The sequence below is a fragment of the Varroa destructor genome, unplaced genomic scaffold (assembly GCF_002443255.2).
Source record: "Varroa destructor unplaced genomic scaffold, Vdes_3.0 BEIS01000004.1, whole genome shotgun sequence".
NCBI lineage: Eukaryota > Metazoa > Arthropoda > Arachnida > Mesostigmata > Varroidae > Varroa > Varroa destructor.
In genome coordinates, this window is record NW_019211457.1 from 45110243 (window position 1) to 45133963 (window position 23721).

Here is a 23721-nt window from a genome sequence, read left to right on the forward strand (position 1 = left end):
TCGCTTGGTGGCTAACGAATTTTCGTATTAGCCTTAGGGACACTCTGTAGTCCGGGTTCGAACCCGGGCGTAAATAGATACACACGGTGCGTTTCGTGGTGGTTGGGAGCCAGTCGTCTGAGTGATGGAATGTCTGTCTAAGGAACTTAAAACATAGGTACAGCAGAGGGTAACACGCTGACCATTTTGCAAAAAGCAACAGGACATTTTAAAGTAATTCATAGCTAACAGCTTAAAATGAGATATGGTTCAATCTGATTCGTACAAGGTGCCATTGAAAGAACCCCGGCCGTTCAAATTAGGCTAAACAAAACATGCGTGCTTAGCAGTGAAAGTAACTTTATTTGCTTCTTCTCTAAATTTTTTTACCATGCCTGTGAAAACTACGTAGTTATTATACAATAATTTCGTCATCGATGCAGCAAAACGTAGCTAATAGATTGCCTTTGTTAATCCATCGTTACCAATATACTAATGCAACATAAAAGGTCCGCACTATAGAATTTTGCTTGATTATAAAATTGGAGAACGGCTTCGGTTGAACGACCGGTGAAACGGAACCCTTGTTGTTCGAAATGGTGGCGTCCACTGCATCGCTGCTCGTACCAGAAGAATTGTTATGGAATTTAAAGGTCAACGTGAAACAATAGAATATTGTTGATTCCAGCTAAATGAGTGTAAAATCATGTTTTTGTGGTTCAATATATGCAGCCCACGAGCTTTACACAACGCCGAAACTTCTATGGAACCTTTATGAGAGAAAACAATCCACACAAGAATAACTCAACAAAAATGTAGGGTATATTTCGCAACATTTCAATTAAATAACTGCCTGGCGTTTTTCCTTTTACCTATTTATCTGTTGTGAATTCTATTAAAAGTCTGACAACCTAGCCATCGTTCGAATAACATACTAAATTAGAAAGATATCAAATGGAAAATGTCGTTGACATATGCAGTATAATATGTCACACCCGCACCTTTGCAAAGAATATCAGCATATCCGGTAATTGAAGAATCCTGCCATGGAAAGCTAACTTTCACTAGATAGAATTGGATCGTCCCAGTAACTTGCTTGAAACTGATGGTAGTCTAGATTCTGAATCTAACAAAAGGACACTGTTTCATACTGAAAAGGCTGAAGAGCATAGTGGATATAAAACATTATTTAGACATGATCTGAAAGCTTGTGCTTGAATTCGTTATACTTTTTATTATATTATTGATCAACTTAAAGTTTCTATTGCTTATTCAAATGTTATTATTATCTATGATCAAATTATTAATTTAGTTTAAGAAAGTTATTAATCATGCTAAATGTTATTAGCTATCACGTCTTTGGCGATTCGTTTAACGCGAATCTCTTTGTCCCTAACGTACTGTAGAATAGAAAACACAATAAGTGTTAGTTTCCATACGATTTTATGAGCAATTGACGTAAGTATTTACGTTCATTTTGGCCGACTATGTTCTATTACAAATTCATACTATGTCTGTTTATTATATAATAACGACGTACGAACCTATTTTCCATCTACCGTACAACTTAAGGCTATACATGCAAGGGGACTTATTTATTTCTCCGTTGTAGGTAAAATGAGTAAGCCGTATGATGTATTTGCGTGCGAGACAACCTTCAACTTAAATTCAGCCACTTTAAGAAAAATCAATAACACTCTAGTTGTAGACAAACATGAACGTTTCTAGAGAGAATTAGTGAAGAAAAAAAAACATTGATAAAACGATTGGTTTTAAATCGGCGGTTCGTCCTAGGTCTCTTTTCTTTTTTGTTCCATTATAATGTATAATATAAACAGCACTGCTTTTATTATCATCGATGCATTGTAACCGAACTGTAGTTTACGTAATCGTATTGACGCGGTTCGGCCCTGAACTAAATTGAATGACAGTCAGATATTTGTCTGTTGTCGTCTGCTAAGGCGTGGGGAGGCTTCAGCTGGACCCACTAGCATCCGCATCTATTTAGTTAAAAACACATTTCTCGGTAGCGTTTAATGTAAGAAGGCTTAGATAGATCGACATCAAGGACGACGCCTTTCTCATGGATATTTGTGTACTTGGTAAGATAAGATCATTTTAGCGTCACATTTAATAATAAGACGATAGGTTTTATTCAGCCAGTGAGAGCTGGTACAAGTGGACGAGCATCTGTGCGTAAAAGAATTTCTCACTCCGCTAGCATTAGTGTCGGCACATTGGAATCAAAACATTTGATTTGTTTTTATCTTCTGTAACGTACTAAATGACAAGTGACGACGTGCGACGGGGGCCAGACACCGATAATACAGGAAAAAAGCAACATTACTAAAAAATATGATCCTTCTCAATCGTTTCTTGCAGAACGAAAAGTTGAACATTATAAAAAGTTGAAATCATGTTATAATTTAATATGCTTCAGGTTATTAAAACGGGTATGAAATAGCTTACGAAAGCTTCCCTAATGAATTTCGATCGCCATTCTCTCAAAACGAATAATATGATGGTAAATGAATTCTATTCCATGTAATTTTAAAACAAGCTTATGCTAATTGAAAATAAGCATATAGAGAGCAAGTGGTCCCGATTAGTATTTCGAAATATTTACGCACTATTTGTCCATATTTCATCATTTTTACGCGGCGGAAACAGGCTGCCACAGGCTTTAAACAAGAACGTTCTCGAAAGTTAATTCAACACTAAAAGTCTCGCTTTGGTTTTTTTAAAGATGTATACGCATTTATTTATCATTAGATAAGCTCCGCTGTCGTTTACTCCTGTTCGCTAAAAAAACTTCTAGTAAATATTATTTGTCAGGCGAACATGGCAGTTCATAAAAGATAGCGTCTGTTTATCTATGTCTGTTCCAGGGTACTAAAACAATGCAGCCTTGTTCAAGTAAAATCCTTCGTTGTGGACCTTGTGGAAAGACCTTTAATGGCGAAGCGCCTTATACTCAACATATGGTATCCCAGAAACACAGAAAAAAACTTGCCAATGACCCGATGTCACCGCCGCCGCAGGATCCTGTGAAGGTAATCTGAACCCTTTGCAAAAGACTTGTTCTAACTAAGAAAGATTTGAATGGATCATTTTTCCATGTAGTCGCGATTATTTCTGGCCTAACACTCACCGTCTGTTCTAAGTTATGCACACGAATTTTACATGAACATCCGGTAAGCATCTATTTATCTTATTTAGCAAATCTATTAATACTTCAGAAAGGGGCAATGTAAAAACTATCGGCTTATTACAGGTTCAACTGGTGAGTAAGTCTAGACACGTCCAGTAAGTTAATTTTTCCTAGCACAAATTTTTATCAGATCAATGCGTCGATGGCGCTGTTCGCGTAAGACCGAAAATCATTTTCACTAGGCGGGTAGACATTATAATTACTATTGACTATAGATGGCAATATCGTATTATAGACCTATGTAAATTGGCTTTATGTGCATTTCGCTCTAAGGCAGTGAAAGACAAAGTAATGTCTAGCATCCGGCCTATTTACAGCAAAGAAAACTGACAACACATTTAACCGTTTAAGTTAGTCAAAAGTACATGGCACCAGCTTCAATTTAAGACGACGCATAAGAAAATCTTTGTGATAACTACCAAGACACGTAAAATGATCGAGCTCACGCAGTTGCCAAAAACATAGAAAATACGACGAGAATCGGGTGATATCCGATCGATCCGTTCCGAGGATCGATCCCTGCAGTGTTGCAAAAATAAACATATGAATTTCCATCAAGCTGTCTGAACTTTTCCTATCCCCTGTTCTCTGTTCGATTTGTTATTATTGACAGGTGCAGAAAATCCTCAATAAGGCTAATATTTATTCTATACCGCAGTTGTCGGTTGCCGGTAGTAGTGGACCGGCACCTAACTGCCATTTGTCTAAGGAAAACTTTACGAATGAGGATGACAACATGGACCACTCCTTGAACGCCGAGCATCATCAGAACTGTGTGAAGCAGGAGGCGGCGGCGGCGGCGGCGTCATCAACATCATCATCAAAATCTACGAGTTTAATGTAAATTATAGTCATCAGCACGTTAATACCGCCAAGTTGTAGAGAAATTGGGGACTAGCTTGCATAGCTAATGCTTAATGAAGTGGCTAGTAGAATACTAGTATACAAGTATTTTTCGTTCGAGATTTTCTATACTAACCCAGAGAATAAATGGCAACGACTGGAGGAAGAACTTCATTTTCTTTAACGTGTGTCGGAGTTGTTCGGAGCTGACGACGAGTATTTTGAAGCGCGCCAATTTTTGAGCTTGGAAACTATAGTTAATACCGCTTCGTCTATTATGAGTAACTATTTTTATAGTAATTTACTTGAAGTGTTTTTTGATTGCAGAGACCAGACCCTCAAGCTAACCAATCTAAACAGCGAAGCGGACCTTCTCGAACGTATTTTGCAGCATCACCAAAGGACTTTCCTGCTGTGTTCCGCAGACGAGCCCTTCGCGGAATTCATCCAAAGGCACAAAGTTTTCGAAACGCAGACATAAGCAAAAAATGACGTACATTCCAGTGTATTATGTGAAAAAGTGTTTCAGTATATTGGGAGGTCCACGATCTTGCTTCGGGTATTAAGACTTTCAGTCGGTTTTTGCTTGAATACATGATTATACTAGAAAAAAAATGTATCAGTAAAGGTGATTCTTGGGTGCCTAGATCAAATTGGTATGCAAGTGAGACGTGACACCCTTATTTATTGTTGTATTTACGTGGCAACGTGGAAAATATTGAATCTGAAATTTCACGGTCGGATGAAGCGCAGAAGCTTCGTCTGAACTACATCGTGCCGTAGCAGATCAAACTTATTCACCGGACTGCGATCGCCCGGGACAAAAGAGTACGGTAAGATTGTCCCAGAAGTAGTTCATTGGGTTGAGCTGATGACTAATATAAGTAATTTATTTTAGATAGTACGCAGCGCAATCTGTATTGACAGCTGAAAACAGTATTAGGAATTCTCTGTGAAACAGAAGTAATGATACTTATAAGAAGAAAGATGTGTTTGGAAGTATGGAAATTTCGAATTCTTAAAACGTACCCTTACCACTTATATTTGTGAAGGTAATGTAGTTTCAATTACTTTGTTGAAAATTCATATGAAAAGAAATATTTTTGAAGAAGTAGAGAGCCTAATTTAAAAATTCAGTTGACCTCGTGAAAGTCAGACTGATACAAGTACTCCTTCGTTACTATATTAATATTAGCATCAATATGGAGGGCCGAGTACAAATCACGTACGAGCTAGTATATAGCAGGGATACTGGTGAGTAGTATAGACACAATAGCCGATCGAATGTGTCAGTCAATTATTGAGTCATTTCTTATAGAGAAATACACAATGTGTGATCATTACATTTTCTCATGTCTTCTATTATAATCTGATCGTCTACGCTGGCTATTTAATTGTTGGCTAAACAAATAAACGACTGGCGATAGAAGTCCTGTTATTGATTATGCGTATCGTTTCATCGTAGATTATGGTTTCGTCGTTTCAAAGCATAGCGGACATCCATCAGGTCTTTCTTGAAAGACGTCACTAGGAGTGCAACATTTATCAAAATAGCACTTATCGAAATTGCAGAATTGACTCCAGGTGTCACCGGTCAAATCGCACAGCTTTTGGCGGAACTGCGGTTCTGCTTGGAGACATCGCTCACAGGCAGCCCTTGATGCGGTCAACATATACGTGTCGCATGGCGAACGTACTACCGAGGAATCCTCGACATGAGGAATTGCTGTAACATATCGACACAGATTTGAAATCGTTAAATAATGTGGATTGACGTGACAGGGAGAAATAAAAGACAAACATGATATAAATTCTGTTCGCTCTCAACAGGAAGTGAGAAATTACTTTTGAGTCCGTGGATTATACGTGCACTGGAGTCAACACAGCACATATTAAGCACGCCATCCTATCGTTTATTGCAGTTCCATTGCGCATTTTTTACAGGCATGCATATAGTCATCATGACTGTCAAAAAATGTACGATTATCAAACCTTTAAAAGAGCGTAGAATTACTAAGAAATCGCAATCAACAAGCTAGAGGCGAAGTGTGGTTCCGATAACTGGTTACGTCCAAATTATGCACCTACGATAGTTCTTATGATTACACAAAAAAAAACTGCATGCACGTAAACGCTTTTCCCTACCTGATAGTAACATTAGAGATTTGTCTGAATTGAAAATCTCCTTTGTGACCCGCTGTGAAAAACGGAAGCTGACAGATAACTATAGTATGACACGGACGAAAGAAAATAAGTTTGTATTGAGACACTATATAAAGAGAACTTACACGATTTACGGTTCGAGTTTACCGTCCGTGAATAGGCTACGACAAACTGAAGAGCGGCTAATGTACAGAATACAGTTTTTAATGATCTCTGTTGTAGCAACATGACGGCGTTTGTCAGTTATCGTGCCGTCCAGACCGTTTCAACCAGCAGTTGGCTAACGGGCTGCGAGAAAAAAATGTCCCTAGACAAGACTAGCGCAATGCGACGCTTTCTTAAAATGAAAACAGAACATGGCTAGGAGATGGGAGAACGAAGATAACCGATCTCTTTGTTTATCGCAGAAGGTCATATAAGCACAATGCTTAGTGAGGGGCCTCAGGAATTACCGTGTATAAATACAAATATTGCATGCTTTGGCGCAAAAAAAGATTAAATCAAATGGAAATATAGTAGGTTTAGGTTATTTTATCTGTTATTATCCAATTATTACGCCTATCTTCTGGCGTTTACGCCTGTGATCTTTGTCTAATTACACGGTGTCACAGTGGACCCTTGCCCATCAGATGGCCGAATGGTGACAAATAATAGAGAAAATTACGTAATGTTTTACGTCTGTTTGAAAATGATGGTGGGATTTGACTCTGAGCAAGACTGATGCACGTGTATATCTTAAAATTTATGAAACTGTACGAGCTAAAATTTATCGATAAGGTAAGAAGTCCCACTGCGGTACGTTCGAGCCTTACATATATTGTAAAGGTAAAACGCGTAGATTTTCGTTAGTTGGACAGAAAATTTAGTTATGCTTATACGTATATCTAGACTCATAATGATTTTTTTAGAAGCAGCATACCTTTGAAGTGCCAAAAAGAAATTTTTCTCTCCTATTTATAGATCGAACAGTGAAAGTAAGTTTATATAAGAAAAAAAAATAAGATCAATTTACATTTCTGGATAAACTACAAGCTTCTGTCGGGCCGAAATCGTATCGGTAAACGTATCACATTTGTGGCTGTTCACCTACATCTACCATATTCTGCACTCTCGGCACGGTACACTACCGTGCTTCGAATTAGCTAGCATGTCTAAGCTCACCCAAGTTTAACACATGGATTGTTGGACTGTTCACATCTCGATTATATGCTGAAATTTTATTTATTTTTAAATAGCTAAACGTACAGAGTGACAGCTGTAACTAGTCGCTTAACATAAAACCATTTTCTTCTGTTTATTGCTGCTATAATTAATGAAAACAGAGCCTGCACAGTACTAGACAGCGTTTGTTTTTCCCCTAGTCAGATATTACATAGTATATCGAGTTAGAATAGGTTTGCTAACTATAGTAGTATTCCTACCTACTATGCAAAGCTTATTTATTCACAACTTCTCGCGGCAGAGTCAGTGATGCTTGATCGTAGATCGAATCCAATATCTCGAGATTTTAATGTGATACCAAACACATTTCGTGAGGTTCCTAGCACTCACTAGTTACGAGCTATCCATTGCGACACTGTGGACTAGAGTGAACTCACGCATGTTGCTTATACGTATATAAAAGTGTCATAGAATTCATAGCATATTAAATTAAACTGCACAGGTAAGTGCCCCTAGATCGTTTAACGATATAATCACATGTTAAACGGATTGAACCTTGGACGAGTCTTTATTCTGCATCTAACTTAGGAACGACAGCGTTTACTTTATAAAAAGGCGTGCTTCTTTGAACACTAGGTCGGTATAGTTTGTTAGTTTATTCGGTGGGTAGATCGATATTGATTGAACGAACTTATGGAATTTCCACAATTCTGTTATTTTATTTTAAAAAAGTTCCACTTCCTATTAATCAGTGTCTGGTCCACTATAGATTCTATAGAAGATCATCAGAAAAGGGACTAAACACACAATTTTACTTTATTGTAGCATATAGAAGTGGACTCGAATGTGATTCACCAAATCTTATGCACTTGATTTTACAGTTCTCATCACTCGGTCACTTCGCCAGAGTTCTAAACTCATCGCTGTTATGGTCTCAAAGTAGATGATTTTCATAAAATCATCATTCACATTTTGCATTATTATTTTCCTGAAAAGCGCACAACGTGAAATTTGTCTCAAGTAGCGGACTGCGGTTCAACTGTCGTCGTAGTCGAGGTTAGAGTTGGGGAGTTCGGCGGCTGTAATGGCGGTTCCTGTTTGGCGTTTATTCCGGCGGTGCACTGCAGCATTGTTAAACGCTGGCCCATGGTGGCAGCGCACGAATGGCGTGCAGACGAACTGTTATGTAGACAAACAGTGGAACTCTGTAGGACCAGACCAGTGATGATGGTTGCTGTGCCGGCTGCGCCTCGACAAACCTGAGCGGGCGATCCCTGCCCTGATACCTGCGACGTGTGCTGCGCGGATCGTTGAGTCGGTGGCGCCAACGAAGGCGCAGGTGCGACTGGCGTTGAGGATGAGATCGTCGGGGAGCCTGTAGCTGGATAATAAGCTACGGAGCCGCCACCGCCGGAACTAACCCCCGTACCGGTGCTACCTTGGATCGTGGCTGCGCCGAAGTTTGCCGAAGAGTCCACCGGGGGCGTGCTTGTCAAGGTGTGGACCGCCTACCAAAATAAGGAAGAGGATGAATATGATTAAAAATATAATAGTAATACCACCGTTGAGACGCTTATACTAAATCGACTTACTAACTTCTGGTTTTATCGAACTGTTCCGCTTGTTTGTATCGTAATCACCTTGTAAAGATGCATTTGAAGTTTCATTCTTGTATAATATTGCTGTGAATGATTAGAGATAATAAATAGGGTTTCTGGAAAGCGTTAGCCCAGTGAGCATTTTTTCTGCAATTTTTTATCAGTTTGTAGTGTTTGCAAAGGTAATATGTAATATTTGCGTAGAAGCTTTTTATTTCTAATTTTTTTTTTATCACTGGTATGTTTAGATAACAGGTAGTTCAAATACTTCAAAAAAGATTTTTTTTTTTGCGTTATTATCTAGTCTTCCACTTTTTTTTTAGAGCGAAATAGAAGAAAGTTAGCAGCTCTGGGAACTTGAACCATTGTCATAACCTTGTCAAAGTTACCAGATCTGGCACGATTACTACTGCGATGTATCTATAGTTATTATGAATAGGGATACATGAATTTCCCATTTCGCATAAACGAAGCTCGTTTGATGGGGCTTGGAGTGTTCCATCATTTCTAAGAATACGTTTAACGAAATTTTTGACTACCTGTTTAAGGATGATACTTTACCGTCTAACGTCGTACTCGAATATATCAACATCAACGACGTACTGAGCCTGCCACTAAATTGTGATACACGGGAGCTAGTTTTCGTCTCCGGGTTGTTTACAGATCATCGAGTACCCAGTTATTGAAATTTTAAAGAAAAATAGATGTGCAATAAAATAATCCAATCTGTAAACGAACTCAAGAATAAAAAAATAATCGAAATTAAACCTGCCGCGGGTAATACTAACAATAATAACCGTTATTAGACTAATATTTTTTTTATTTTACATTTTTACTCCAACGAATACAATGGCAACAATGGATAACGGCTTGATGTAATACAGATTTATATACTCACTCTAATTTATTATGTGGGTACTGTAATTAACATCTCGGAGTATGTGTGTCTCTTTGAAATATACGTATGTTGATTTTCCTACTAGCATTTTTTAAATGTAGCGTTTTTAGCAGCCTCAATTCCGCTAAACACATGAAACAGAGTACGCGTAATATAGGGGCCGATTAGTTTGATGGACTCTGGTCACAACCAGTGTGAGAGGACTTGGAGCAGTGTTTCAAAATTAACCAATCTAACCTTTTTCGCGACGCGTTCATTTGCCCGTGTGGTCTCACGCTTTGAACTTCTAATAATAAATAGGTCAGCTCAACATTATGAGTCTCCAGGACAGCTCCTGCATGCCCCTATGTAAGGACTTCTCTCTTTAAGCTTAAACAAGTGAAAGATCCAACGCAAAGGCTAAATTTCCTTCGAGTCAAAACGTATATGCTAGTAATAGATTTTGTACTTATTTTGAGAGGAATGAGATGGCTTTTAGTGATGCAGATATACTAACATCGTTTATGGTGTAGCCATACAAGAATCAACGATACATTTATTTCGTCTATCGTATGAGCTAAGTGTGAAGGGCTCTTACCCACCTGGGTCGTAGGTTCACTTGAGGCCGTAGCCTGCAGTGGTTGCTGCTGCCGGCTCAAGCCGAGGCTGTTGTCCTGGTATTCGAGGATGCTCATCAGTAGCCGAATATAGCGAATGGCGAGACGCAGTATCTCGTTCTTGGAGAGCTTCTTGTCAGCGGGATGCGTCGGGACAAGCCGGCGCAATTCGGCAAAGGCTCCGTTCACGTTCTGTTGACGCCAACGCTCGCGGCTGTTGGTGAACATCCTCTTGCTGGGTGCCGATGGCCGTCTTGTGTGGACTCCCACGGGCGCTGGTCCAGGACCTCCGAGACTGTTGTTAAGGCCTCCAAGTCTTGGTGGGGTCCTCGGCCGAAGCGGAGGTGGCCTTGAAAGGGTGTACGACAGCGGAGACCGCCTGTGGCGAAGAAGAGCTGTCTTGTTAAACTGGCAATGGCTTTCCACCAAATTATAAATAGAGTATCCAAAAACAAGCCGAATGTTTTATGTAACGTTATGTTCTCTTGTTTGAAAATCAGGCGGCACGAGTTTTATCTAAAGGTTTTTAATAGATGTTTCGATATTCTATAAGTTGCGTCTCTGTGTGTGGATTCGACTGCATCCATAGCTAACAAGACATATTTTAGCTCTAGGGGAAACTTAAAGGCGTTTACTGCATAGAGTTATCTTACGGTACAATGCTGAAACAAGTAGTTGATCACTTAACGTTCCGCCTTAGAGCGTTTTACAACAAAAAAAGACTGAAGCAAACGTACTGCGCAAACATCATAGTTAAGGCCAGCGTAGTTGAACGGGAGAGTTGCCGTCATCGGTGTGAAATCTTATAAATTAGAAATTATGTTTCTATTCACTTTAACACTTCAAGCTTACCGAACGTGGTCTGTTGACTATGAAATTTCAAAGATACTTCAAGCTTCCCGAAAATATCCTTTCTGTTCTTCTACGGTATATGTGCTGCTAGATATCGATGCTCCTGATAACTTATGTACACGTACTTGACTCGTACTCATGACCACATGACAAGTTTAGGAGTCGTGGGTGCAGGAACAAGCTTTGGAGGTCAGCTGTAACTACACTGAAGTCGTCAATAGGTCGCACAGTATTTTCTCGTAACGTGATTAAGGGAACCCCATAAAACAAGACAATGACTCTCTTTTCTACTGTAGATTGGCCTCTTCCTATCGATTCCGCTATAAAGGACCAACAAAGAGATTTTAACTAGGTTGAACATACGACATCCAACTTCTTTCCGGATAATCGATAACAAAAAACGGTCCCAGAGAGAACGTATTCGACCTAAGAGTTTTGATTATTTATAAGCCAAAAGTGAAACAATTATTTTTCTTTTTTAAATAGTTTTAAAGAATATTACTATACGAAATATATGCCATTTTGATCGATGTTTTCTGCAATTTTCGTAATAGCATCACAATTCCATCAGTCCAACTTCTGTAATTTCTAGGTTAAAAAAAAATCAGAAGAATTCGTTCTACCATATCTCTGGGAAAAATAAATAAATTCCATTAAGAAAGTTCTGATTCCATTAAGCGGTTCAGCTTTATGGCAAATGTATTGAAGTTTCCATTTAATTTTTCTCATTTTACTAGGCTGCTGAACATTTGTGTAGTTTGGCATTGTTATGGCGGAAGATGAAGCCCCTCCTGTGCACTGATTCCGGTCTACTTTTTTAGTAGCTTGTCGTAATCGCGTTAGTTATTGACAGTATAAATCATCATTTTTCCAAGTGGCAACAGCTCATAATGCACGATTTCTTTCTAGTTTTACTAAATATAAATTAGTATCACGTGTTTTGGCTTCGGTCCGATGGAACTGTTTTTAAGTTATTGTTCCGACAACTCATCTGGAACATAAACAGCACCTATTTTTTTTTATGGACCTGGCCATCGTTTGCGCCTTGACCAAAATGAACTTCTAAAATAGAGCTAATTTTTGTAGAAATTTTATTCAAATTGAAAGCGTTTTACCTCATTTCTAAATAAAAGCATGCTAATAATTTGAATACATCTATTAGCGTCAAATTTCAGCTTTCAAATGATACCAACGCGACTCGTATTACCTGGGATATGTAACTTCAAAGCCGTAGCTAGAAAAGCCGTCATCTGCTCTTTGAGCGCCCTGTATAAATATATATAGAGCTGGTCTCTACTTACCTTGCCTAAATATAGTTCACTTGTTAAAATGGCTTTTTCTCATCTGGAAATTAATTTGATTGTACAAGTGCAACCTAGTTTTTCACCCTACATACACGTTCATGTGCTCGGTCGCCCCATACGCTCGCAAATCCGTCAATACGGCCGTTCTCCAAGGTGAGTGCGGTTTTGTGGGGTTGTCGCGTGTTCGAAACATGCTTTCTTGTTCACTCTAGCGAGTATGTACTACTACATTTAATTCATTCGCTTTTTCTCAGTTGGTTGAACGATAGCCCGAGTCGTGCAAGAAGCAATGTTTGCTTTTCAACATTGTTACGAGGCCATAGAGGCCGTCGTCATGGATAACGCCGCTACTCTCAGTGCCGGGATGTCGAGGTATATTTCGCACGCTTCAGCATCTGCCATGTAAGTACTGCTGTAGCCCATTGGCAAACGAGCAGCTACCTACACAGTTGTTGGAGGCACCCCGCCCCTCCTTTGCCGCGATGCTTCACGTGATCGTCTTCGCGATAAACGTTACGCTAAGCGAGGCTTTTGACGCGGTTATCCTATGAGCTTGATGCAGTACTGTACGATAAGTCACCAAAATCATGGTCAATCCAAGCACTCAGCCTCTCGCGTCGAAATGTCCGACCTCTTTGGTGGCTAAAGCAACGCTCACTTCACACCGGTCGGTTCAGTCTTTTTCTTTACGCGGCCTCGCCGACGGTCCGACACGTCTCTAGAGCGACTGGCCAGGTCGGAACAAGGGTGAAGCACTGAGAAGCAAATCGCGCGGTTGACCTATCACATGTTTAGGATATATTTAATTCGATATAGCAGATCCCAGCTCTCTCTCTCTCTCTCTCTCTCTCAAAAGGCGCATTCCCGGAATCATAACACACTTATTAGAATCTATCTAGTGTTGAAGGTGCCTTTTCATAGAACTCACCTTTCATGTAACTACACATTTAGAAAGGTATTTATAATTTAAAAAAGTCGTGAAAAGAGAAACTAGGTTTACTTAAAATCCTTCTAACGCCTTAGAGCAAAAAAACTAAACGATGTTGTTCTGAAGCGTCTTCTATGGATGTTCTTTGTGCGATTCGAAATTTTCTAATACTATATATATATATATATATATATATATATATATATATATATATGTGTTTTTCTACCGTTCATCAATGTTCGACATCGTCGAAGATAATCTGCCGGTCGCAATCGAGAGGAATTTTCCACCTTTTCAAACACTGCAGATTATTCGGATTTCTGGACAACAATATTCCTGAGATTTTAAAGAGAGTTCTCAAGGGTTCCTAGTATTTTAGAAATTCCTGGGTGCTCTTGGAGGCAACGCTTCAAGGACGCTGCTCACCTAAAAGACGATGACAAGGGGCAGTAAAAACAAACCTCCTTGAAAGTAGTACGGCGACCATATCGATGGTAGCTGAATCAGTGCTCACAGTCCTAACGTTACACATGTATCAATGTTTATCATTGTTATTCTTATTATTATTAGTATTATTTGCTTGACTTGATTTTAGAACCGTTATATGGGCATATATTTGGCTTCGGTGTATGCGCGCAAGCTTAAGATCACTTCAATTTGGTAATTTTGCGTACGAGATTGAGTAGAACATTTTAATTAAAGGCTGCAATAACTACCAGTTACCTCTGGCAAAGTGCAGTACTCTGCAGTCTTTGAAACCTCAGGGCAATTCCTGTCAGAATCCAATAGTTTTCCCCTGTGAAAAATCGGATAGAACAAGCATAATTCGCATATTGTTCTAAAATCACTATATAACTTTATAGGACACTATAAAACTTTATAGGACAAATACAGGCTTATGGTAGCGTTGGAAGGGAGCGACGACGTCTTCAGCAAAGTAAGAGAGAACGGCCTTTCGGAAGATGGCAGACCTGCTGATACTGTAATTCGCATAGCTAAACATGCACAGTATCGTTTCCACTGTTTGAGTTAACGCATGACGCTCCAATTAATGCAAAACAGTCAACAATGGTTTGCCAGAAACACTTCGATGATGCAGAGATTGAATTATAGATTTAGAAGGCACACGTTGAAAGGATGAGCGCTGTCTGGGGACCGATTATCATGCGACACTCGTCGTTCACCTTCAAAATTGAAATATTGTTTTTTTTTTCTTCTGATTTACTTTAAAAAATCGATGCCGCGATCAACCTTTCCGTTCTAGAGGCAATGTAATGCACGAGATTTGATACAAAAGAGCTATCTTCTTGAGAATATTGATATACATTTTGAACCCCTTGAATTTCGTATACGCTAATAAAATGAATTACTACAGTTAAATAACTTTACATATAATTAAATAACTCTATTCCATCCGTATGGCTTAGTGTTTAAAAATAAAAAAGCAAATAAAGATATACTGTATTATTCGAAATTATTCCTATTTACGTGATGGTTAAAATCGTCTCATCACAGATTACTGGTGTTAGCGTCCGGGCATAAGTAAGTGTTGCGCGTTTGATATTTTACTTACGTTCTTTTTAACTGCCTTTAAATTAATGGCGTTAATCTTTCAGAATCACAAGACTAATTTGCATAATCAGTTTGGACTGATACGCCCATGTCAACGAAAAGATGCTAGGCGCTACTTGGGGGTGTAAGTTTTAACTACGAAATGAAGTAATACAAATCCAATGGCAGTATTCACATTTCATTTGGGGTTTAGGTTTGTCTTCACACGCAGAAGGAGGCAGAGACTCTGCCACTAATATAAAGCCGATGATAACCGAGGCTGGAGAAACAGTTATGCCCTAACTAGATAAAAGCTACATATAGAGGGCATTATCTCACCTGCTTCGTATGTAGTTTGATTGTTCGACGAGGGTGTTCGTATTGCCCGAATCCTGTGGTCCTGAGGAAGGGGTTGGCGTCGTTCCTTCGTCTCCGCTGAGGCAATAATTAGAACTTGATTCGGAGAAACCTTTTTCCGATTCCGAATCGGACATATCGTCTTTCGACATGATCAAGCGGGGTGACTTGGAGCTAATTCACTGAAGTTACTTAGCACGCGCTCATAGATACACACACACACAATGCACAAACTCGCAGCAGGGGCAAGTCGCGCTTTTTATATCAAACCAGTCCAGCACTCGATAAAGCTTCTTCGGCAGTTAGGATTTCATATTCATCGAGAGCTGTTCAAGGCATGGAGAAAACGATCTAACCTGACGCATAAGCACAAGTCTACCGAAACAATCTGAGCCTCACTTAAGAATATCTCTTTGCCGATTCCTAATTTACAGCCCAACGATGATTTCAATCATTTCATTTGTACCCAAGCGCTACCAGGCGTTAAATTAAATCGTTCCTCGTTCGAGTCTCATAATCCTTTGGCATCACACAATAGTTTGTCTAAATTCGCTGATCATTTATATATTCTTTTCACTACGACCATGGCAAAATCGTCGCAAGTTTGCTAAAACTATATCACAGCCAGTTTTCTTCCAACAGAAAAGAAACCGGAGCCTCCATGAGTGGGAAATTTGTTTTGGTGTATGCTCCTCAGAGCATTCCGTTGCCAACTAAAGTTCCTTCAGAATATTATAGAAATAATACGACTGCTTGGGCTAGTACTAGACATGGACGGACACTCTGGAAAGCTGACGGCCTCCGACTGTGTTGACTCCGATATAGCTTCAGGCTCCGCCCACTCGATCGGACGACTCCGCCTCCTGGATTTCCCTGAGTGTTCCCACATTACGACGAACACTATAGCTTATGAGGGTTATGTGTGCGTCTACTTTGTTTGTGTGGACTCTTCCACGGTAAGCGTAAGTTGTTCCCGTTGGCTCGGGGCAGGCCCGAGTTGTCCTTATCAGCTTCGAACACTCGCTGTAGTGGGTGCTTGGTTTGGCTTGGGCGGAATGTCAAAGTCTCCGGTGCTGCTATATAGAGCCTGTGGAAAGCGCAGGGTTAGCATCAGCCAGTGAAGAGAACGACGCACATCCTCATACCCCCTCTAACCAAGAGAGCGTACGGAAAGGAATCTCGCTGGGGCTAATCGACCCATTTCGCTGAACACTGAACTACGCTAGCTATATTATGCAATAAGATAGGAAATGATCTGTCAATTTTTTCGAAAGTGAAAAAATGGGCCGTTGTGGGTTACAAATACTGGGCTTATTGCAATTTGTTCAGTTCGAATCAGGCACAACACAGGACTTTATGGCGTTGTTTATCTTACTTTTTTTATTTCAAATTTTTACTTCTCCCCATAGTGGTTTTATTTTATCATAGAAATCCCCTCTCTAAAAGACGTTATCGTTTGAAAATTTAGCTTTAGACGCTGAAATCAAAACGTAATAACTTAGAATTTTCTTTTTTCACGTTTAACAGATATCTTCGTGTTTACATAATCGAATACCAGATGTGGTATTTTTTCTGCCGTGTTTGTCGTTATTTGATCATTCATTTGTGAACTGAACCCAGTTAATGATGGTTGCGTGCTTCTGTATCTGTGACTTGCCATAACAATGTGTCGTGGCATTACGTCTAGCGTGAATAGATACTGACATCGGTCGCATAACGTATTTCGTATTGCCGTCCCATTGTTGTAGCCAAGGGGACGCTAAGAAATTTACCTGATTTGGTAGTCATCAACGATTTATGTTTTAATTTAGAATATGAAACGTTGGCCTCGAAACGTCTAATCATCATCGATCTCTTTACATAATGCAGCATATATACAAGGAGCAACATAAACTTCTACGTTTTTCTTTCGATTGTACATTTTGTTCCTAGACATCGTTTTCCCCCATTTATTTTATAATAATTCGGGACATAGAAGAGCCTTAGCCACAGAATATTGCGGAGTTTGTAACTGGATAGTCAGTAATCGGATTATACCTAGGTAAACACTACACTTGCTCGAGTTACCAGAGCTAACCTGAATACCGAATACTGAAAAAACACAAAGTACGGAACTGCACCGAATAACGGCCTCCTGATCTCTGCCCATTTCATAAAACACTACTCGATTCTACTAACAATCTTTGTACAGTTGGGCTTCTCTGCCATATACCGATATACATCAAGCCCACCATGCAATACGAATTGGATCGTATTTAAATTCTATACTGATCAACAAACACTATAAGAAAGCCGTACACATATTACAAACATGTGCATGGCTAGAAAATATGTTGTTATTTCATGTTTTTAATTCAATTCGAATACATGTTTATACCTTAGTATTTACATGAACCAAACGAAAATGTAGCTATGCATAATAGCAAAACCTATATTTCTAATGCAACTCTCCTTCATCATTAAAACCGTCCTGAGGAAGCAGCACGCCGTGCGAATACTTTTTCCAATACGTGCTGTTATTACCGTCCTACACAAGGTCTAGATATTTTATACTATCCACTACTAACTATTATCCCTAGCAGGGCACCGATCACCGATATTTAACACTGTAGCCGGCCGACTCTAGCTTCTAACGACACCCTCTGGTCAGCCCTCGATACCTCCGCACTTACCCCTTAATTCCGCGAGCAAAAATCAATTGGAGTTGTTCTTTATCATCGCTTTCAGCATCTTTTTTTCTTGCTACTTGTTGGCAATCAAATTAGCAACTGTTAATGTGTGCGTCGCTAAGGCCAAGGCAGATTTCACTCTATGTTGGCACTACTCGCAATCCACTGTTCATAGCTTGTATCTATGTTTGCTTAAGAGGGAAGGACGAGTGCTCAGCACGCTAACCTCGTCGCGCGTTACTTGCGCATCAAGGCGTAATTCACATTTTCACTATGAAGAAGACAAACAACAGACACGCGAACCAAATAGGGTTAGCACAGGGTGGGTTATAGCCCTCACTGCCCGTATCGCTAGTCCTAACAGAATGTGATCGAGTTAATGTGGCGTAAATAGGCTTACTCACGAACGGACCGACTCTTAAAAAAGAGCTTTTTTCACATAGGAGCACGTGTCATACGAGTAGGAAATCGTTAACAGGACCAAAGAGGCTGGCAGCCGGTGGAGGTTGGAGGCGTCCAGCCAGAGTCCCATACGCTAGTATAGCGAAACGCAGCGATTTGGGAAATTTATTTCTTGTACAACTAATCGTGGTAGGTGATGATATTCAGTTGCCCTCATTACGTCTACGAAACATATATTGCCTCTATTATGCTTGTACATGGTAGGAGAGTGAGAAGCCTAGCAGTGTTTCTAGAGAATAGTAACTCTCTTACCATGTTTTACCGTTATTCTGGGGACAAGAGCTTTACGTAAAATATAGCACTATGTAATCGAAGATGACAATTAAATCTTTCCGCTCCATGCGCTGACGTATTCATATATCGATTGTGGTGCTGTGATTACGCGTTTGTCTACTGAGTTTAGATAGTCGTCAAATAGTCTAGGTTCACAGTCAGGCCTACACACAATTTTTCTTGCTGCGAGCCAGCCCTCTGAGGCAATGCTTAAAAGCAGTAACAGATGTAACTTTTCACACGTTTAAGGTCGGCTTAAGCCGATACGGTTTTTCGCATCTTTGAATTTTTTTAGGCCTGTGGCACTCGTTAGGTTATGCGATAAACTCCTGTTTTTAATGTTTATGTTAGTGTTATCCAAATTACCAGACCTAATGGGGTTAATTATTCTGAGAATTTTGCCAGAGTGACTATGCTGTTTCCAGTTGTACTACAAGGATACGTTGTCCCGTTTAGCACTTGGGGGTTACACCAAAAGCGATTTTGGTGGAACGTCATTTATTCTTGATGACACTGTCATTTTGCAAATGAGTAGATCTGCAAATACGAAAATTTGTAAACTTTTGATACTGCAACTAGAGAGCCTAGTGTTGTTGAGCATCTGGCTAATCCCGTAAGCGACAAAAGGCGTCATGGTCACCTCTTTTTTTCAAGGAAAACCTTGGACGACGACAGCGTAAAATGTATTGAAAAAACATGCACTTAGAAGCACTGTTTCGGTCTTTCAATTTTGGAATGATTGAAAATTGAAATCATACATAGAAATCAAGGGGAGTTTAGCAATTCAGCTTCAAGAAACATTAAAACCTCGACTATATAGATATTAATTAGTAGTCAGATCATAGAAAGCTTTCTATACGTAAGTTATATTCTAAAAAATAGGCAAACATAATTACGATCATTAAAGGGATATTACCTGTTTGATGGAGAAAATGTTAAAAGTTCATAATAGACCAGTCATACTTACAACGATATGATGACGTACATTCTGCAGTTGCCTGCCGTGATCGTCCACGTAACAACGATCTTAAATGCCAATCATTTTTCACAAGCAATCTGTATCTCATGATCAGGTGCTATCCAGCTCCCCTACACCTCCTATGCAACCATGCTGTCAATCATCTGGTCCTGCTCCATTATGAAACCTTTGCCATTTCGACTAACGATGAAATATGATTGATACCTTTTATTGATCTTGATACCGACAGACAGACAGACAGTGCGAGTTCCAAGCCGGCTCAGAGGCGACGTTTAGTCTTTAGATAAGAGAATCATGTCGATCCTCATGATCTCGAATCAAGGCGTTCCGAAATATCTATTCTTTCTGAACCCGTATACTTGCTTTAAATTATCAACAAGCTAAGCGCACATTTTTCTTTTCGAGTGCGGATAAAATTCAAAGAGTATTTTTTCCTGTCGCAGACATTTCCTGCCTATGTGTCTGGAAAATGACAGGTCTCTCGGCTTCTGTGAATGTCCTATTTTCCAATCAGTATGCCGATATCACCACGAAACACACAACTCTGCAAGATGAATTATGGAAGATCCTGGTAGCCAACCTATATGTTAGACTTATGGAAATTACTAAAGGCTGTTTTTTCTGTCTCAGATCTCGAATAAATTTATTTTTATTATATTTGCAACATGATTTGGTGAACTTATATTTTGAAGGGGGACCGAAAAATGTATAGGTTAGTTAGACTAAGTGTTTCCATTCTTTATTGCAGGCGAAACGTGCTAGATTCGATATTGAATGACCATAAGGCCTTGAAAAAAGTGTAAACACAATTTTTACTATTGTTTTCGTGTCTTTCACGAAGACTGACTGCAGGCGACGCACATGGCTTGTTTTTGTGGCCTATGTGGTTGTGTTATTATTTCTAATCCGAGAAAGCCTATCAAGGAGCCTGTTAAACACTATCTTGCAAGACGATTATTCGCATTTTCTAGAGCAGATTCATCGTCTGATTCTGCCGCGCGACTAGCCGACTGAGCTGCCGATTAACCACAGGACTACCGGCTAGTTAAGCCTGATTAAGGATTGAATAACATTGCTTACCGACAAGGATCTAGAGCTTAATGTGGGTGAACCCCCTGAACTGGAGGAGTAGTCAGTTTGATCTGCGCTCACTGAGTACCTTTGCTGCTAGATAAATGGGGAATGCTGCACATCGTGCGCAATCCCATCGATAAATCATCAGTATTTGGAAACGTCAAATTACGTTGCCGTTAAGTTAACTTATATATGTACTTTATAATTTATATTAAAAAGGAAAGTTCTAAATAGGGCGACTCTAGTTGACATCACAAGTCATAATGAATTATGAAGCTTAAAAACAGCTGCAAAAGAAAGGTAAATACAAACGGCACAGCTAGCAATTTCACATCATTGACTTTATGTTTTTAACCATTGTGAGAGTGCAGCTATTAAATCATTGAAGAAAAACTGGCAAAAACTATTATGAAGCACCAGCTCGTTCTCGATTGGGCCAATCTACATTTTCATCCCGTGAGTAACAGACATTCAATTGCTATCTACGGTAAATAACTGCAATGCAAAAGAGATCTTTGAAATATTGCATCGAAACACCATTGTAATGTAAAAGCGGCCGGCCAACAAACACCCGGCTAGCGCTTCTCTCACTCGGAAATAGAACTACGTGAACTTAGTAAGTTGGTGTCAATTATTTACACCCGGTTGTTCTCGATTAGTAGAAATGAAATAAGGACATTTCCCGGTCCTGTTTACAACACTTCATCCGTTTGTTCGTATCCTTCGCTCATTCTCCTTCAAAGCTAGCGAACAATTCACCTACCTAGACTAGCCAATGTACACAGACTGGGTTCGCATTCAATACAATAGCAATGATCTCAGCCAAGTGATGGCCGTCCTCCAGGGAACCTTGGATATTACATATCTGACGCCTGTTCGCAGGTCTACTAGCCAGCCTATCGACAGACTAATTCCGTTGCGCTCGTGCGTCCTTTTCGTCTAGGCACATCACCTTCGAAGCGTCAAGCTAAAGTCAAACGGCGTGGCTGCTCTCGCAGCGATTGCAGCTGAGGCGTGCCACCGCTCTTTGAGAAAAGATTGCGCACTCTCCCGTGAAATCGTCCGCGCCCCAGCCGCCCCGCTTTGGCTTCTGTGCCTACCTAGTTCTCTCTGACTTTTCCTTTTTTGTCTCTGTTGCAAGCACTTTGGCATTGCAGCACGCGTGTGTACGAGGCTATAGCGAATCGTAAAAGGACGTGTAGAGCACTTTTTGAGCATTATTATTTCCTTGCGTTTGCCGCCCTGGCGGTACACTATGGCCAGTGCCGGAAATCAGAAAGTCAGTGTTTATCCGGGCTTGATTTTGTGCAGTTCCTATTAGTTCTTGGAGTGAGCAATCAACTTGTTGGAAACAGAATTACTAAACACGCAGTACCGGTATATCATGAGGTTCGGAAGAACCTTGTGGAATAGAGAATGCGACCTAGGTATAAGTTAAGCATGCAATAATTAAATAAACGACTCCTTACGAGCACGCCAGTACGGGTGCACAGGGGAAACAATCGACCTTAAGGGTACGTCAAATAAACGTGCCTTCCGCTAGATTGCTAATAGCAATCTACAATATATCTTATCGGTTACCTATTTGAAGAACAATCTTCAAATATTCATTAGGCTGGAAAAAGGCGTCGTCAGTAAGTACAACGCCGACACAAAACCTTACCTGAAATTTCAATTAGCTTGAGATTTCACAAAATCTTGCATAATTTTTCTCTTTCAGTGTCTTACAAATACTTTAAAAATTGCCATGTAACAATGCATGTTTCACATTGTGACCAGTCGTCCGGTTGAGCATTAATCTATCAGCATCAATAGCGACATGCTATTTATTTAACATGGATGTATCGCACTCGGAAACGCTATCAGTGTCTTTTTCATTCACCAGAACGTGTGAATGTTTACTTTATCCTCTCAGCTAAGCGAACAAATCAACCAACAGACCCTGCCCCCATCTTCGTTAGCTCCTCCGGTGAACAACGTCTCTCGTTGGTTTCTCATTGCTACGACCATAGTTGAAGATATATCTCTGCTCCGCTATGAGCTATACCTTTCTATCCATGTGTATTCAACGCTTTGCCAAAATCCAAGGATACGATGGGCTTGCGCGTTATCCAACTCCGCACTGTAACAATGAAGACTATATGGAGAGCGAGCGACCATCAGCTGCAAGATGGAGGGTGGACGTTCTACGCGCTAATCGGCTTAGGCCAAGAAAGAGGACTATGCCGAAAGATAGTCTTTGAGACAAGAGTGAGATACCAGCAGTGGCCGACAGCGGCAATAGAAATAGTACTAGTCGTAGTTGTTGAATTCTAGAGATTGGGCGGCAAACGGCGCGGGCGAGCAAGCCCTGCGAATAAATAGCCCTGAATCTTACCTTCGTTACTGCTGATTTGATAGTGACAAGTATCACCACACGATAGTCGCGGAATGGAGACGCAACTAAATGAATCAATAGCAGACGGAATGGGTTTTCAAGGATGGCCAAAGACAGAGAGAAAGATCAAGGGGAGGGGAGAGAAAAGGGGTTTGAGAAGTGCGTAACTGCATCGGGGTACTATTAGGTATCTGACTAAAGAAGATCTTTGTTTGTTAAGCAGACGCGTGAGTAAGTTTAGGCGCGCGACTCCGAGAGTTTTACCGCGATTGCGTGCGTCGATATCAAGGAAACTCGAATCATCTGCCTTCAGCTCTTACAAAAATGTCCCATGGGAACGCGATTCGTGAGAATATTGGCCTTTCTTCAATGCTATGTTAAAGTTCTTCAATCTTGAGTTAAATTACTACTAGATATGTATTTGTACTAAATTTAGCTTCACTTTG

The 23721-nt window shown here is 40.1% G+C and overlaps 3 protein-coding genes across 7 annotated transcripts; 1 reads left to right on the forward strand and 2 right to left on the reverse strand.

Moving 5' to 3' along the window:
• The first annotated feature begins 1433 nt into the window (after positions 1–1433).
• LOC111249531 (uncharacterized) lies at positions 1434–9084 on the forward strand. Of its 5 annotated transcripts, XM_086988224.1 has the most exons (6): positions 1439–2081; positions 2868–3032; positions 3804–4030; positions 4361–4866; positions 5606–6973; positions 8239–9084. In XM_086988224.1, the coding sequence occupies exons 2-4, from the start codon at positions 2880–2882 to the stop codon at positions 4512–4514; spliced, it is 534 nt and encodes a 177-aa protein (XP_086844350.1). In that variant the 5' UTR covers positions 1439–2081; positions 2868–2879; the 3' UTR covers positions 4515–4866; positions 5606–6973; positions 8239–9084. The 5 variants fall into 5 exon arrangements, with proteins under 5 accessions (XP_022659261.1, XP_086844350.1, XP_086844348.1 ...); XM_022803526.2 differs by having other exon boundaries at positions 1434–2081; positions 3849–4030; positions 4361–6973; XM_086988222.1 differs by having other exon boundaries at positions 4361–6973.
• LOC147756261 (uncharacterized) lies at positions 4897–6464 on the reverse strand. Its single transcript, XM_086988227.1, has 2 exons — positions 6322–6464; positions 4897–5759 (listed from the first exon to the last, which is right to left on the reverse strand). Exons 1-2 carry the CDS (start codon positions 6422–6424, stop codon positions 5500–5502), a joined length of 363 nt encoding a protein of 120 aa, XP_086844353.1. The 5' UTR covers positions 6425–6464; the 3' UTR covers positions 4897–5499.
• Positions 7907–15592, reverse strand: LOC111249530 (uncharacterized; the record flags this gene model as incomplete). The annotated part of the gene is made up of 4 exons (XM_086986829.1): positions 7907–8865; positions 10435–10828; positions 14257–14329; positions 15424–15592. Coding segments are annotated over 4 exons (1128 nt in total), but the record flags the coding sequence as incomplete, so codon positions are not given.
• Positions 15593–23721: the final 8129 nt, after the last annotated feature.